The 13,595-nt window shown below is 61.1% G+C and overlaps 1 protein-coding gene across 4 annotated transcripts; it reads right to left on the bottom strand.

Moving 5' to 3' along the window:
* Nucleotides 1-1,891: 1,891 nt before the first annotated feature.
* On the bottom strand, nucleotides 1,892-12,540 carry VPS51 (VPS51 subunit of GARP complex). 4 transcript variants are annotated; one of them, XR_012586951.1, is made up of 12 exons: nucleotides 12,300-12,540; nucleotides 11,485-11,614; nucleotides 11,243-11,389; nucleotides 10,496-10,718; nucleotides 9,039-9,780; nucleotides 8,534-8,752; nucleotides 7,522-7,743; nucleotides 6,973-7,094; nucleotides 6,356-6,443; nucleotides 5,432-5,688; nucleotides 2,960-3,991; nucleotides 1,892-2,269 (listed from the first exon to the last, which is right to left on the bottom strand). XR_012586951.1 is itself a non-coding variant. In XM_074586716.1 (11 exons), exons 1-11 carry the CDS (start codon nucleotides 12,504-12,506, stop codon nucleotides 3,988-3,990), a joined length of 2,361 nt encoding a protein of 786 aa, XP_074442817.1. In that variant the 5' UTR covers nucleotides 12,507-12,540; the 3' UTR covers nucleotides 1,892-3,987. The 4 variants fall into 4 exon arrangements, 3 of the variants coding, with proteins under 3 accessions (XP_074442817.1, XP_074442816.1, XP_074442818.1); XM_074586716.1 differs by having other exon boundaries at nucleotides 1,892-3,991; XM_074586715.1 differs by lacking the exons at nucleotides 1,892-2,269; nucleotides 2,960-3,991 and having other exon boundaries at nucleotides 4,906-5,688.
* Nucleotides 12,541-13,595: the final 1,055 nt, after the last annotated feature.

Below are 13,595 nucleotides of genomic sequence, written 5' to 3'. Positions count from 1 at the left end.
AGGTTTACAGAAGGCAGGGACTTTTCTTACCAGGTCTCCTCAGCAGTACGTGATCAGGACGAGGAAGATAAACCAGGGCCTCTCAACACATCCTCGGGATCACGGACACTTCAAAGCATTTCCTCCGGGTTGGTTTTCAGGTGGGATCCCAATCCTATTGCTGAAAATCTAGCAAGAACAGCTACTTTCAAGTACATAGAACTATTAAAAATCACTTTTAAGCATGCATGAGAGCTTGGCGTCCTAGCCAAAGCCTTACTGAGGTAACAGGAGAATGGCCCTGTCCGAGGGGGAACGGCCGCTGGGAGAAGGGCCCTGTCGGAGGGAGCTCAGCGCTGGCCCACAGCTGTCAGCCCAGCAGACACGCGGTTGCAGCTGGGGTTGGGAACAGGCCGAGAGCAGGAAGGTGTGAAGGAAACGGAGCCCGGCTGACGCTGTGTGGGTGTAACACAGGCGACACACGCAGACCTCGGGAAGAGACCGTGTCGCCGCAGGCCATGTCCCCCCTCGGGGGCTGCGTCCCTCGAGGGGGTTGGCAGAGAGCGGGGGAGAGGAGTCTCCATGAAGACCGGAATGCAGGTCCCGCATCTCCCCCGGTGAAATGAGAGTGGGCAGGAACTCTGCCTCGGAGAAATCATAGACTCATAGAATCATTTAGGTTGGAAAAGACCCTTGGGATCATGGAGTCCAACCACCAACCCCACTCTACAAAGTTCTCCCTTACACCATATCCCTTAACACCACATCTGAACGAGTCTTAAACACATCCAGGGACGGTGACTCCACCACCTCCCTGGGCAGCCTATTCCAGTGTCTGACCACTCTTTCTGGGAAGAATTTGTTCCTAATGTCCAGCCTAAACCTCCCCTGCTGCAGCTTGAACCCATTCCCTCTCGTTCTATCGCTAATGACCTGTGAGAAGAGACCAGCACCAACCTCTCTACAGTGTCCTTTCAAGTGGTTGTAGAGAGTGACGAGGTCTCCCCTCAGCCTCCTCTTCCTCACACTAAACAGTCCCAGCTCCTTCCATCGCTCCTCATCAGATTTACTCTCCAGGCCCTTCACCAGCTTCGTTGTCCTCCTCTGCCCTCGCTCCAGCACCTCGAAATCTCTCTCGTGTTGAGGTGCCCAGAACTGGACACAATACTCCAGGTGTGGCCTCACCAGTGCTGAGTACAGGGGGACAATCCCCTCCCTCCTTCTGCTGGTCACACTATTTCTAATACAAGCCAGGGTGCCATTGGCCCTCTTGGCCACCTGGGCACACTGCTGGCTCATGTTCAGCCGCTTGTCAATGTGAACCCCCAGGTCCTTTTCTGCCGGGCAGTTCTCCAGCCACACTGCCCCAGGCCTGGAGTGTCCATGGGGTTGTTGTGGCCCAAGTGCAGGACCCGGCACTTGGCCTTGTTGAAGCTCCTGCCGTTAGCCTTGGCCCATCGGTCCAACCACCTTCCCTCATCTCTACGTGTAAGTTTGCATTCCCGAGCGCCAGGAGCTTTCTCCACCCGCTGCTCCCTCTCGGTGCAGGGGGCTGCCTGGCCTCCAGGGCACCCGTTTGTGCTGCACCGAGCACTGGCTGCTGGAGCAGAAAACAGGCAAGAAACCCCCCGGGGGCGGGTCATGCCAAACTGCTGCTTCTTGCCTTGAGAACACCGTGTTTATTAAGCCTTTTTCTGTGCGCCTTTAGCCCAAAATGTGGTTGGAGGTCTTCATTATGCCCTGGAGGAAGGTTAAGCGATGAGTTCTCCTGAAAGGACGTGGAGTTTCCTTCCAGGTGCAGCCTCAGACCCACAGCGGCCGGGGTTCTCTGCAGCCGCAGCGCTGCCCGGGGCGTCTGTGGGTGGCGAGGAGACGGCAGGGCACCAGAGAACAGCGTGCAAAACGGCTTCAGTACAGTTCGGACCCAGACTTTACTGTCCCATTGCCGACAATATTGCCAGCAGTAGGAAAACAAGAAAAACATACACTTTTAGACAAATCCCCAAATGACATGAAGTAGTTTACAATGAAGATCCAGATTAGCAGTTCTTCCCCAGGGATATGTATTTCCAAATGTTGTTTCCTACCTCCAGGGCCATCACGGGTCTTTTCAAGGACTCCAGAAGCTTATTTTCTTCCAAATACATCTTTTTGGGGGATGTATGAGCCGATGCAGGCTTCTTCGAGGGCAGGGCAGGGATCTCGGGGCTGTGTTCGATAAGGTGTCCCTGCCATCACCATGGGCCGACGTTACCTAAGTGCAGACGTGCTGCTTGTCGGGCACGGAAGACTAAACAACAGTTAGTGTGAGATGTGTGTTTTCCAGCACCCCACGTGCGAGTCACTTGGCGTCCTCCTCCCCCGTCTTCCATTACTTTCCCGCAGGGGAGTTTACTTCTTTTTGGGGGGGGGGGGTCATGGGGAATAGGACACCTGAGTTTTTGCAGCCTCCCCCTTTGGGAGCGCCGAGCCCCTCAGGAAGAGGGCACTCAGCACTCGCACAGGGGGCAGAGGAATAGTTCACGGCCTGTTGGGGTGGGAAGGGAGCCACGGAGGTCAGCTGGCCCGGACCACGCTGCTCCCCCAGGGCCACCCAGAACTACTGGCCCAGGACCGCTGCCAGGCAGCCCCTGAGTCTCGCCAAGGGGGAGGTTCCCTTGGAGCTCTCTGTGCCCTGGGAATCGCCTGTGCTCAGAACAAGAACATGCTCAAAGCAAGAAAAGCGCGGAGGCTGAGCGCTGCCATCACCCCCCCAGCGCTGGTGTGTCCGTGTAATGGGAACAGGGTGTTTAGTGCCGTAGTTCCAGCGTGAGGATAATAACGGGATGCGTACGCTGTGAAAGGATGTGCTCCCCTCCCATTCGTCACAGACCTTGGTAAGCTGCTTGTCCCTAATTGAGGCAAAGCTGAAATTCACATTCTTTTAAAATAGAATTATATACATTCTTTGTTTAAAAGGAGAAGAACATGAAAAAAATACCTCATTTTCAAGGGCATCCTTGTTCGCACCCAGTGGGATCAGCTCCAGGGATGCAAAATCAAGCCAGGCTCCTGCCAGGACAGCTGGTGGTAAAACCGCCCTCCAGCTTTTCAAATTTAATTCCTTAAACTTGCAGCTTAGAAACTGAACAGCCCCAACACAAAGCACGGACTTAGCCCGCGTCCCGGGAATCCTGCAATACTCCCTGCCTTTGGCTTTCAGGGGCCCTGAGCTCCTGGTGACACAAGACCAGGAGCCGGGCTGGGGGGCGCGCAGCGCCGCGTCCCTGTGCGTCGGCCGAGGGGACCAACGCCAAGGGCACACGGGCACAGCAGATGCCTCCTGAGATCGTGTTTGTTTTTGCGACAGTCAAAGACTTCTTTCTTTCCAGGCGCGATGAATACGGAAGAGCACCGAAGCCAGGCAGCTCATAGGAGCCCTCGGAGCTGCCAGCGCAGTTCCTGCGTCTCCCCCGTGGCTGTTCCATTTCTTAGGATTTTTTCCCTGCACTTCTGTTAAAATTTCTTCATCTCGACCCTCATGTTCTTCTTGCTTTTACCCTTGCTTCTCCCCCCATCCCTCTGCGGGGCCCAGGCTCAACCCCCCAGTTTCCAACCTCGTTTAACAACGACAAAACTGGCCTTACTGCAGGGTGAATCGGTGCGTGAAGCAGCTGGAGCTGCTGGTTGCTGCGCCCGCAGTCGCCGGCAATGGGACATCCCTCGACCTGAGCTGGAGAGCCGATAACGTCGAATTCTCAGCTTGTGGTTTGCATCTTGTGATGCTTTTCCAAGGTCTGTGTCACGATCTTTATGTTAGAGGGAAGCGAGAGAGCAGAGCTCTCATTTCAGTCACTCCGGCTTCTCCATTCGAGGGACCCTGTGTCTGCACGACTCCTCGGTGCTCCCCAGCTCTTCCAGCAGCAGCATCCGTCCGTCTGTCCATCTCTCCGGTTGTTTGGGCAGTTCGTGGTGACCGGGCTTTTCAACTCGGATGCCCCAGAGACAGGTGACGTGACTTTTCCAAAGTCACCTGGGAGGGTTGGGACAGTGATGAGAAGTCGTCTGATTCTTCTGGTTCTGTCAGTGTTGTGCAAGCACTGACGCCCACGGTGTGAGTGTCCCAGCTCTCGTGCCTCTACGTTAACGACCCCACGCATCCCCCAGCCCTTTGTTTAGTGCCCACTACAGTTTTTGGTCCCTGGCTTTTACGGTTTGGGACCCTTATGGGTTCTCTCTCATTGCTGTCAGCCCGTTTCTGTCTCATCCTGTCTCTCGCCCCTGCATGGGACAGGTGGGGGACTTCACTCCGCGTACAACCCCCTGCCGTGCTGTCCCTGACCCCGTGGACACCCTCCATCCCGGCCCAGGGCTGGGGAATCCCTTTTTCCGGGGCAGCGCGCAGGAGGCTGTTTCTCCATCACGGCCCTTCCCCAAGGGCACGGGGCACGGCCCCTGCCCCTGTCCCCCCTCAGCCCTGGGACCCCCTCGCCGTGCCCGGCCGTGACGAGCAGGAGCCGCATGAACAGCGCCGGCCCCGCCGGGGTCCCACAGCCAGCGGGGGGGCGCAGGGAGCAGCCCCTGTGCTGGTGCCCTGGGTGCGTGCGCGGTGGCAGGGAGGGCTCTGGCCGCTTGTGTGAGGGCTGGACAAGGCAGCAGGTGTCCCCCCGGCTCTCGGGGGGGGGCTGGGTGCTCCTGGGGTGCTCGTGCAAGGCACTGGGCGCACACACAGTGCTCGTGCGAGGGTTTAGCTGGGGGGGGAGGAAGGGTGCTCGTGCAAGGGGCCAGCTCTGCCCCCCTCCCCCATGGGGACACAGGTGCCCAAGGGACCCAGGCATCTAGGTGACCCCCCTTCATCCCTGCACACCCCCACTCCCCCCCAGGGACCCAGACGTCTGTCCCTGCTGTGTCCCGTCCCCACCCCAGGCACAGGCAGGGGCCACAAGGCACAGCTCACACATATTTTATTTATTGTCCCCGACTGTGACAAAGGGGCTGTGCCCAGGGTGTTCCCAGGCACGAGGGGATGTCACCAAGGTGGGGGGAATGACATGGTGTGTCACTGCGGCCGCGGGGACAACAGGGGGTGTCAGCACACGCTGAGGGCGTCACTGGGGGACAATATGGGGTGTTACCAGGGCTGGGGGAGGCGTGTGTGCGTGTGACATGGGGTGACCCCGTGTGGGAACAGGGGGTGTCCCTGCACGTTACCGTGTGTGGGGACATGGGACGTTCTTGTGTGTTGCCATGTGGGGGAGGACACGTGGAGTGTCACCATGTGTGTGTGGGGACTCACAGGGTACAGCTCTGTCCCCAGATATAGAACAGGACCCAGGACATGTCCCCTCCCAGAGATGTCCCCACTTGGCTGTGCCCCACAGCGACACAGATGTCCCACGTCCCTGTGTCCCTCTGCTACCTGATGCCATGCCCTGTACCTCAGCCCATGTCCCCGTGTGTCCCCATGTCCTACCCGCGCTCGCAGATGAGCTCGACGACGCTGTGCTCCATGGGGACGGGGTCGAGGCAGCGGTGGGCGGCGCTGGCGGCCACCTCGTCCAGCAGCCCCTGCACCACCCGCTCGTCGGCGGCGAAGCGCCAGAGGTAGAGCTGCAGGTAGTGCCCGTCCACCTGCACCTGCTGCAGCCCGAAGCGCCCCAGCGTCCGCAGCCGCACGCACTCCAGCAGCGTCTTCAGGCTGATCTTGATGATCCCCGTCAGCACCGACACCTGGGACGTGGGGACAGCAGGGACACGTGGCACAGGGCGATAGCGATGCCCCCAGGGCAGGAAGGCCCCAGGTCACATCAGCATGGGGTTGTGGGGACATCCCTCTCCAGGCCGCTAGCTCCCAGGATACTCTCATCCTGCTCACATCCCCAGGGATCCCGAGTCCTGACACATGGGATGTGGGGACACCGGGGACACGTGGCACGGGGGAACAGGGGCTCCTTTGGCCTCGATTCTGCCAGTGCGCAGAGGCCCCACGTCCCGTCAGCATGGGGACATGGGGTACACCCTTGGCCTGGCTGCCGCTCCCAAAGACCCCCTGAGCCTGGACACAGGGGACAGGGGGACACATGGCACAGGGTGACGGGGACACCCTTGGCCTGGCTGCTGGGAGCACAGGGAGGCCCTGAGTCAAGTCAGCACAGGGACACGGGGACACCCTCACCCCGGTCATCAGCTGCGGGGACCCCAAGTCCTGACACCAGGACAGGGGAGCCTCAGGGGGACAATGGGAACACCCCTCTCCTGGTCTGCAACACTTGGGTCATGGGGACATCAGGGACATGTGACATCTGGGAAGGTGGGCAGTTGAGGGACCGTGGGGACACAAGGCCCAGAGTGGCCCTTGGAGACATTTGGGGACATGGAGACGTCCCTGTGGCCTCACCTTGTTGAACTCGACAGGGCTGAAGATGTCAATGCGTTCGGAGAAGAGCTTCTGGATGTTGCTGAGCAGGTGGGTGTCCATGGGGGCGCTGGGGATGGTGACAGCAGGACAGTCAGGGACACAGGGACAGTCAAGTATTTGAGAAAGCCAGGGGATGTGGGGCCAGGGGCACAGGCACTGCCAGGAGACAAGAGGATGGGGACACAGAGATGCAGAGATGGCCAGGGGACACGGGGACGGTTTAGGGACACGGGAACAGTTTGGGGACACAAAGACAAGGGAACATGAGGATGGGCAGTGGATGTGGGGACAGTCAGGGAACGTGGGGAAGGTCACAACACAGAGATGAGACAACGTGGGACACAGAGCACGTGGGGATCCTCGGGGATGCTGGGAAGTCAGGGGGAACATGGGGATGGCTGGGACGTAAGGGGATCATCAGGGAATGCTGGGACAGTTTGGGGACACGGGGATGGCCAAGGGATGTGGAGAAGGTGGGGGATATTGGCACAGTTTAGGGACAGGAGGAGTCACGTGGAAGATGCAGTGGTGACACGGGGAGCACAGGGGTGACCGGGGAAGGCCCAGGGGGTGGCCAAGAGGGCGCCAGGGCTGACCTGGGGGTGTAGCTGGGGGCGTAGCGCCCGGGTGCCCGTGAGCTGCTGTAGACGGAGAAGGCGCGCCGGCTGGAGTCGCTGCTCTGCGCCCGCCGCACCCCCTCCTCGAAGAGCTGCCCCACCTGCAGCACCGCACCCTCTCAGTGCTGGTATCCCACAATCACCCAAACACCCCCTGGACTCCCCCCACAGAGCCTCCCAGGATCCCTCAAATCCTGTGTGACCCTCCCAAACCCATCTGGGACCCCAAAGATGCTCAAAGACCATAATGGGGACCTGGGGCATCCCCTCTTGACCCTCCAGGGACTTCAGACCTCCCTCCCCCGGACACTCCGGGGCTCCCAACTCTCCCAGGAACCCTCCAGGGGACTTTAGGAACCCCCACAGGGACCCTCTGGGGACCTCTGAAGTCCTCAAGGACCTTATGGGGACCTCGGAGATTCCCTCTGGACCTTTCAGGGACCTCAGGGCCTCTCCAGAGAACATCTGGGACCCCCCAGGGCACTTCAGACCCCCCCAGCCCCTCTGGGCTCCTGGCGTTGCCCCAACCTGGACGTCGATGGCGGTGATGTCCTCCACCACACGCTTCATGACAGCACGAACGTTGCGGGGCTCGACGGTGCCCAACCAGTCTCGTGTCTCCACGCTCTTCCTAAGCATCTGTGCCACCGCGGCGCCCTGGACCTGCACGTAGTGGTCGAGCAGCCGCTGTGCTGCCCCCCGCGCCTCTGCGCACAGGGCTGGTCCCGGTGTCACCGCCGGGCCTGTGTCCTGGGGGTGCAAAGGACACAGAGACATGTGGAGACACGCAGGAACACACCCTACACCTCTGGGCACAGCACTGTCCCCACTGTCACAACCGGCCCTATGGCCTGGGGATACAAGGGATATGGGGACACATGGAGATGTGCGCCGTGCCCCCACCATCTGATGTCCTGAGGGCATGGGGACATCAGGGGACACATGGCTCTCTGGACCACCCCACCTGCAGCAGCATCGCTGCCATCCTCATATCCTTGGGGCATCTGGGAAGACCTGGGGACACGCAGAAGCCCCTTGGGGACATGCTGACGTGCCCTTGGGCACATTTGGGAGACACTGGCACAGGTAAGGAGCCTTCTGCCATCCCCAGGGTCATATCCTAGGTGGACACGGGGCGACAGCGTGGCACAGGGAGGGACTTGGGGACATCTTGGAGTCCCTCAGGGACATTTCGGGGCACACAGACAGAAGGAAGATCTCTATACTTCCACACACACCATCGTCCCCACCACGACATCCTGGGTGGACACACGGCCACAGGGAAACATGGGGCTATTTGAGGTTCCCTGGGGATCATTTTGGGGACAAACAGACCATTTTGGGTCCACTTGGGGATGTTTTGGGGGACAGGACAGAAGGAAGATCCCCAGGTCTCCATGCACACCGTGGTACCCACCACTGTGTCCTGAATGGACCCTGGGACACAGGGGGATGCAAAGCCATTTTGTGACACCTTGGGGACGTTCAGGGTCCCCTTAGGGCCATTTTGGAGCCAAGTGGGGCAGTTCTGGGGGCTCACCTGGGGGGGAAACTGCTCGTCAGTGAGGGTGAGGATGTAGCTGATGGTTGTGGCCTCATAGTCAAGGCAGAGGCGGGCGAGGAGCAGCAGCAGGGCTGGGGGTGCCGCGGGGGCCCCCCGCTCAGCCGGACCGTCGGCAAAGCCCCGGGCGGTGCGGCACAGCCAGCGCACGAAGGCCACCACCAGCCCTTCGCGCACCGCCTCCACGCAGAACTCCCCCTGCAACCAAAAACAGGGGGTTACACCCCGAAAATACCACCCGGGGGCCCCAAACCCCCACAAACTACCCCCATAAGCTCCAAACCGCCCCAGTGACCCCCAAACTGCCTCGTGTAACCTCCAAATTGCCCATGACGCCCCCAAGTCTGTCTTGTGCAAGCCCTGACGCGCCCTGTGCAACCCCAAGGTTTCCCTGTGCCAACCCCAGATTGCCCCAGTGACCCCCAAACTGCCCCATGCAACCCCCTCACTGCCCCACGCCACCCTGCGCCGCCCCACAGCCCACCTTGAAGTAGGGCAGGCTGGCAAAGGCGACGTCCTTGGCGGTGAAGAGCTGCACGTAGGCCAGGACGGCCTTGAGCTGGCCAAGGACGGAGGAGGCGAGCGTGGCCAGGAGGTCAGGCAGGCCGGGACCCTCCTTGCCGGGGGGCCGGGGGGCAGCCAGCGCCTGGCGCACATCGCCCAGGCACCCCAGGAAGAAGGTCTGCAGCGCCCGCAGGTAGCGATCCACCCGCTCGCGCGCCGCCCGGGCCACCAGCGCGGCGCCCGCCTCGGCCCCGGCCGCGGGCAGCAGCTCGAGGAGGGCGCGGAGGCGGCGGTGGAAGCGGTCGAGCGCCCGCACCAGCAGCGAGGTGTCGCCCAGGCCCCGCTCCAGCGCCAGGCGCCGCTCCAGCAGCTCGAAGTAGCGGGTGGTGAGGGTGGCGGCGAAGGCCTCCAGGCGGCCGTCCCCAGCCCCCGGGCGCCCCTCGAAGAGGCTGCGGTACGAGGCCGCCAGGAGGCACAGGTTGCCCACAAAGGCTGAGCTGCCGCGGTCTACGAAGTCGAGGATGTCGGAGGCGGGAGGCGGCGTGGCAGCGGTGCCGGAGGGGTCAGCTGCGGGCAGCTCGGCCTCCAGCGCTGCCAGCTCGGCCTCGAGGCGGGCACCGGCGTGGCTCAGGAACTCCTCGCACAGCTCCTCGGGTGGCTCTTCCAGCTGCAGCAGCATCTCCACGCACTCAGTGAGCTCCTTGGGGTCCAAGGTGTCATCCCTGGGGGTGGGGGAAATGAGAGGGTTACCTGGGGACAGTGGGAGGTTCTGGGGTTAACAGCAAGAAAACAGGGAATAAGCAAATCGGTAGGCCTCAGAGTAAACGGGACTTATTCAAAAACAAAGGGGAAAAAATACTTAATAGCATCAGCACGTTCCAAAGTTAACAGTGGTTATAGTAATAAAAACTCACTGAAGATCACCAGTAGGTTCCAGAGTTACAATAATAATGAAAAATTACTAAAACTCCTCAGTAGGTTCCAGAATTATCCCTTTATCATAAACCCATAAGAAAAAATCCATATACCGTACCCTTTTAAAAGCTCTCAGTAGCGGTCAGAATTGTCCCTGTTACTTTAGGAATGTTCTGCCCAAGGGATGGTTCCTGCGGTTGCTACCAATGTGCTCCAGGGTAGATGCCCCCCTCCGTAGGGTGTTTCTTGGGGGCTGTTATCACTAAGCTACAGATTTAACACCCTGAACCCTTGAAAAGCTGTCTCCTGCAGTTGTTATCAGCAGGTTTCAGAGTTAAGGCACCACAACCACCATCACCTCCCCAAGAAGGCTGTTTACGGGAACAGCTATCATTAGTCTCCCGAGTGAATCCAGCCCTGCCTGGGCTGTTTCCCAGAGCTGTCATCAGTAGGCTCCAGAGTGAACATCCCCCAAACCCCATTTCCCAGAGCTGCCATCAGCAGGCTCCAGAGCGAACGCACCGCAGGCGTGCACGGAGGCGCTGGGCCAAGTCGGCCATGATGGCGTGGCTCTCATCCTCGATGGCGCGGAAGGAGGGCAGGTGGCGGTAGTGACGGAGCACGGCGCGGGCACGGGCGTAGCAGCGCAGGGCCCGCGCAGGCTCTGCCCCGGGCGCCGCCCAGCGCCGCAGCCGCCCAGGCACCTCCACCAGGGACTGCAGCTTCCGCAGCAGCGCCTGCACCCCTGGGGGGGCCGGGGATCGGGGCAGAGTTAGGCACGGGGGCAAGGCAGGGTGGGGCCGTATCGCAAGGGGGGCCACCCATCGGCATGGGGTTAGCAAATGTGGGTGGGGCCAGGAGCTGGATCTGCCCCCCCGTGGGGTCTCCCCACCCCAGAGATCTGCCCCCCAGCGCCCGGACCTGCCCCCTGGGGTCTCCCAACACCTTGCTATCTGTTCCCCCTCCCCCCCGATCTGCCCCCCTTGGAGTCTCCTCACCCACCCTGGGTTCTCCCCACCCCCCCCAGATCTGCCCCTCAGCTCTCCTCCCATTATCTACCGCCCAATTCTGCCCCATAACCCCCAGATTTGTCCCCCCAAACCCCCTTCAATCTAGCTCTGCTGACAAGATCTGCCCCAAAGGGTCCCCACAGCTCCAGGGTCTGCCACCCAACCCCCCAGATCTGTCCCCCAAGTCCCAAGATCTAACCCCCAAGGCCTCCCCCAGCCTCAAGGGGATCTGCTCTCTGGGGTCACCCCCTCCCCATACCAGCAAGCTGGGCGCCGCGGCGGTGCCGGTCCTGCAGCGCGGCGCTGACGCGGGCGCTGGAGGTGCTGATGGCGGCCATGTTGGCAGCCAAATCATCCATCTCTGCCTCCATGCGCCGGAAGTCGACCTTCATCTTTCGGATGGTGTCTGGGGAGAAGGAACCGGACGCCTGGATCCCTCGGCTGCCCAGAAACCCCCCGAGTCCCTCCCAGACGCCTGGGTCCCCCCTGCTGGGTGCTCACCAGTGGCAGAAATGAACTTGTTGTAGTTCTCGTAGAGCAGCGTCTGCATGTCACTGTCGAGGGCGCGGATCTCCCGCCCCAGCGCAGCCTCGCGGGCCAACAACTGCCCCAGGGGGCACTCGCTGCGCACCTAAAGGGGAGCAATAGTGGCACAATTGCTCCCAACCCCACTGACATGCCATGGGGCCCACTGCCCCCTGCGGTCCCCCAGTTTACCCCCTGGTACCTCCAGCTGCTCTCATGGGGTCCTAAGTGCCCTTCATAGCCCTTTTGGGATCCTCAGCTGCCCCCTGAACCCCTGACTGCCCCCCCAGGCCCTCCCAGGATCGCCAGCTGCCCCCCTCAGAGCCCTAACTACCACCTGGGGAGCCCTAATTGCTCCCCAGGCCCCCAAATGCCCCCCCAGGTCTCTCCTGGGACCTGGAAATGTCCCCCAAGAGCCTCCTTCTGCCCTCTGGGGCCCTCCTAGGATATTCAATTGCCCCCCAGGAGCCCTGACTGTCCCCTGAAGGAGTGCTAATTGCCCCCAGGCTCCCACAAACGGTCCTCCCAAAGGGCCGCAATAGAGACACGTACAGTGTCCTAAAGCGTCCCTACGGAAGAAGATCCGTCGAGTCCCCGCAGGGCGCTGGGGCGGTCTAAGGGTCCTCCCAGCCCCATGGCGTGCCCTGGCCGGGCCCCGGGCCGCCCATAGCATCCCTCTGGGGGGTCCCACAGCACCCTTTGGGGCGGGGGTGTCTGCCGGCAGGGTCTCCACCACGACCCGGGGGGCTCTCGGCGGGGGGGGGAGGGGTCACTGTGGGGTCAAAGGTCACCTTAGTGAGGAAAACTTCCGGGTCGAAGTGGGGCCCGTTGATGTCGGCGGGGTCCGGAGCCGCTTCCGCCGCCTCGGCCGCGGACGGGCCGTAGTACCGCTGGAGCGGCCCGTGGGGACGCCGCCATCCGCCGCCGCTGCTGCTGGTGCCGGTACCGGCCTCGGGGCTGCCGCCAGCTCCGCTCCCCGCCGCCTCCACCTCCGCCATCGCGCCGGCACTTCCGCTCCCCTGCGTCACTTCCGGCCCCCCTCGAGCGTCACTTCCGCCGCAGCGTCCCCGTCGCCGCGGCAACCGCCCGCCCGCGCCGTCATGGCGGTCACTCCCGCGGGGACGGGGCGGTGGCAGGAGGCACCAGCCCCTGAAGGTGAGCAGCCGCAGGCGGCCCCGGCGCCACGTCCCCGCCGTCGTCCCCCCGCCCCAGGCCTCATTGCCACCTGACACCCGGCGGGGCTCCGTCCCCTCCCGGGGGGCGCAGGGGGTGGGGACACGGCAGGGGACAGGTCCCGGTGCCCCTTGGCGGAGGGTCACCAGCTGGCCTTGGGGACGGGGAGACTGGGGAGAGCGGCGTTGGGGACACCGGGGATGGGGACATCAGCGCCAGCCGTGGCCTTGCCCTGCCAGGGCCTGTGCACCTCACCGCCATTTGTGTCACACAACGGGCCTGCCTTTGAGTGGCTGAAAACATTCACCCAGGGCAAGGCACCACCGTCACCTCTGGTGGGTTCTTTCTCTCTTCCCCTTCCAGGTGACGCTCACCAAGCCCCAGGCACCGGCAGCTTCCCTGAGACCTGCAATCCCCCCGTCAACGGACAGTTAACTGCGTTCTTCTAATTCCAGTAAACAGCTACGATGCAGAAAGTGATCGCTTTTGGTATTTCATCTTGTCCCATTATTACCGAAGAATGTGTGATGTTTGCTGCAGTGACCCCAGCTGCACGCTATACATTTTAGCGTGTTATTTGTGGCATTAGCATTCACGAAAAGTACAAATTATCCTGTGTATGAATCACTGTAACGTTCTGGAGAAGCACCTTTAGATGGCGCTGAAAAACCACTCTCGAAACAACAGCTCACAGCTGAGTTCTAGTTCTTGGTTTGTTACAACTTCAATAAAGACACCCCCAAATATTCCATATGTTCACCCTGAGCTGGGGGTGTGTGTGTGAGGAAGATCAGCACTCTAATTTTTATGCCTCAGCGAAAGCATTGCACTATTAGGACTATGGGAGAGCACTGAAACCAAAATAAACAAATTACTCCAATAACTAGATGTTCAGAAAACACTGAGGGGCTGGG

Source organism: Larus michahellis, chromosome 4, assembly GCF_964199755.1.
Source record: "Larus michahellis chromosome 4, bLarMic1.1, whole genome shotgun sequence".
NCBI classification, from domain to species: Eukaryota; Metazoa; Chordata; class Aves; order Charadriiformes; family Laridae; genus Larus; species Larus michahellis.
This window is presented reverse-complemented; position numbering and strand designations above follow the sequence as displayed.

Coding starts and splice junctions, on each gene's coding strand:
- VPS51 (XM_074586716.1), bottom strand. CDS start 12,506: ATGGCGGAGGTGGAGGCGGCGGGGAGCGGAGCTGGCGGCAGCCCCGAG. Junction 7,744..8,533: donor ACGAGCAGTTTCCCCCCCAG/GTGAGCCCCCAG, acceptor TTGCACCCCCAG/GACACAGGCCCGGCGGTGAC. Junction 7,095..7,521: donor TCACCGCCATCGACGTCCAG/GTTGGGGCAACG, acceptor GCGGTGCTGCAG/GTGGGGCAGCTCTTCGAGGA.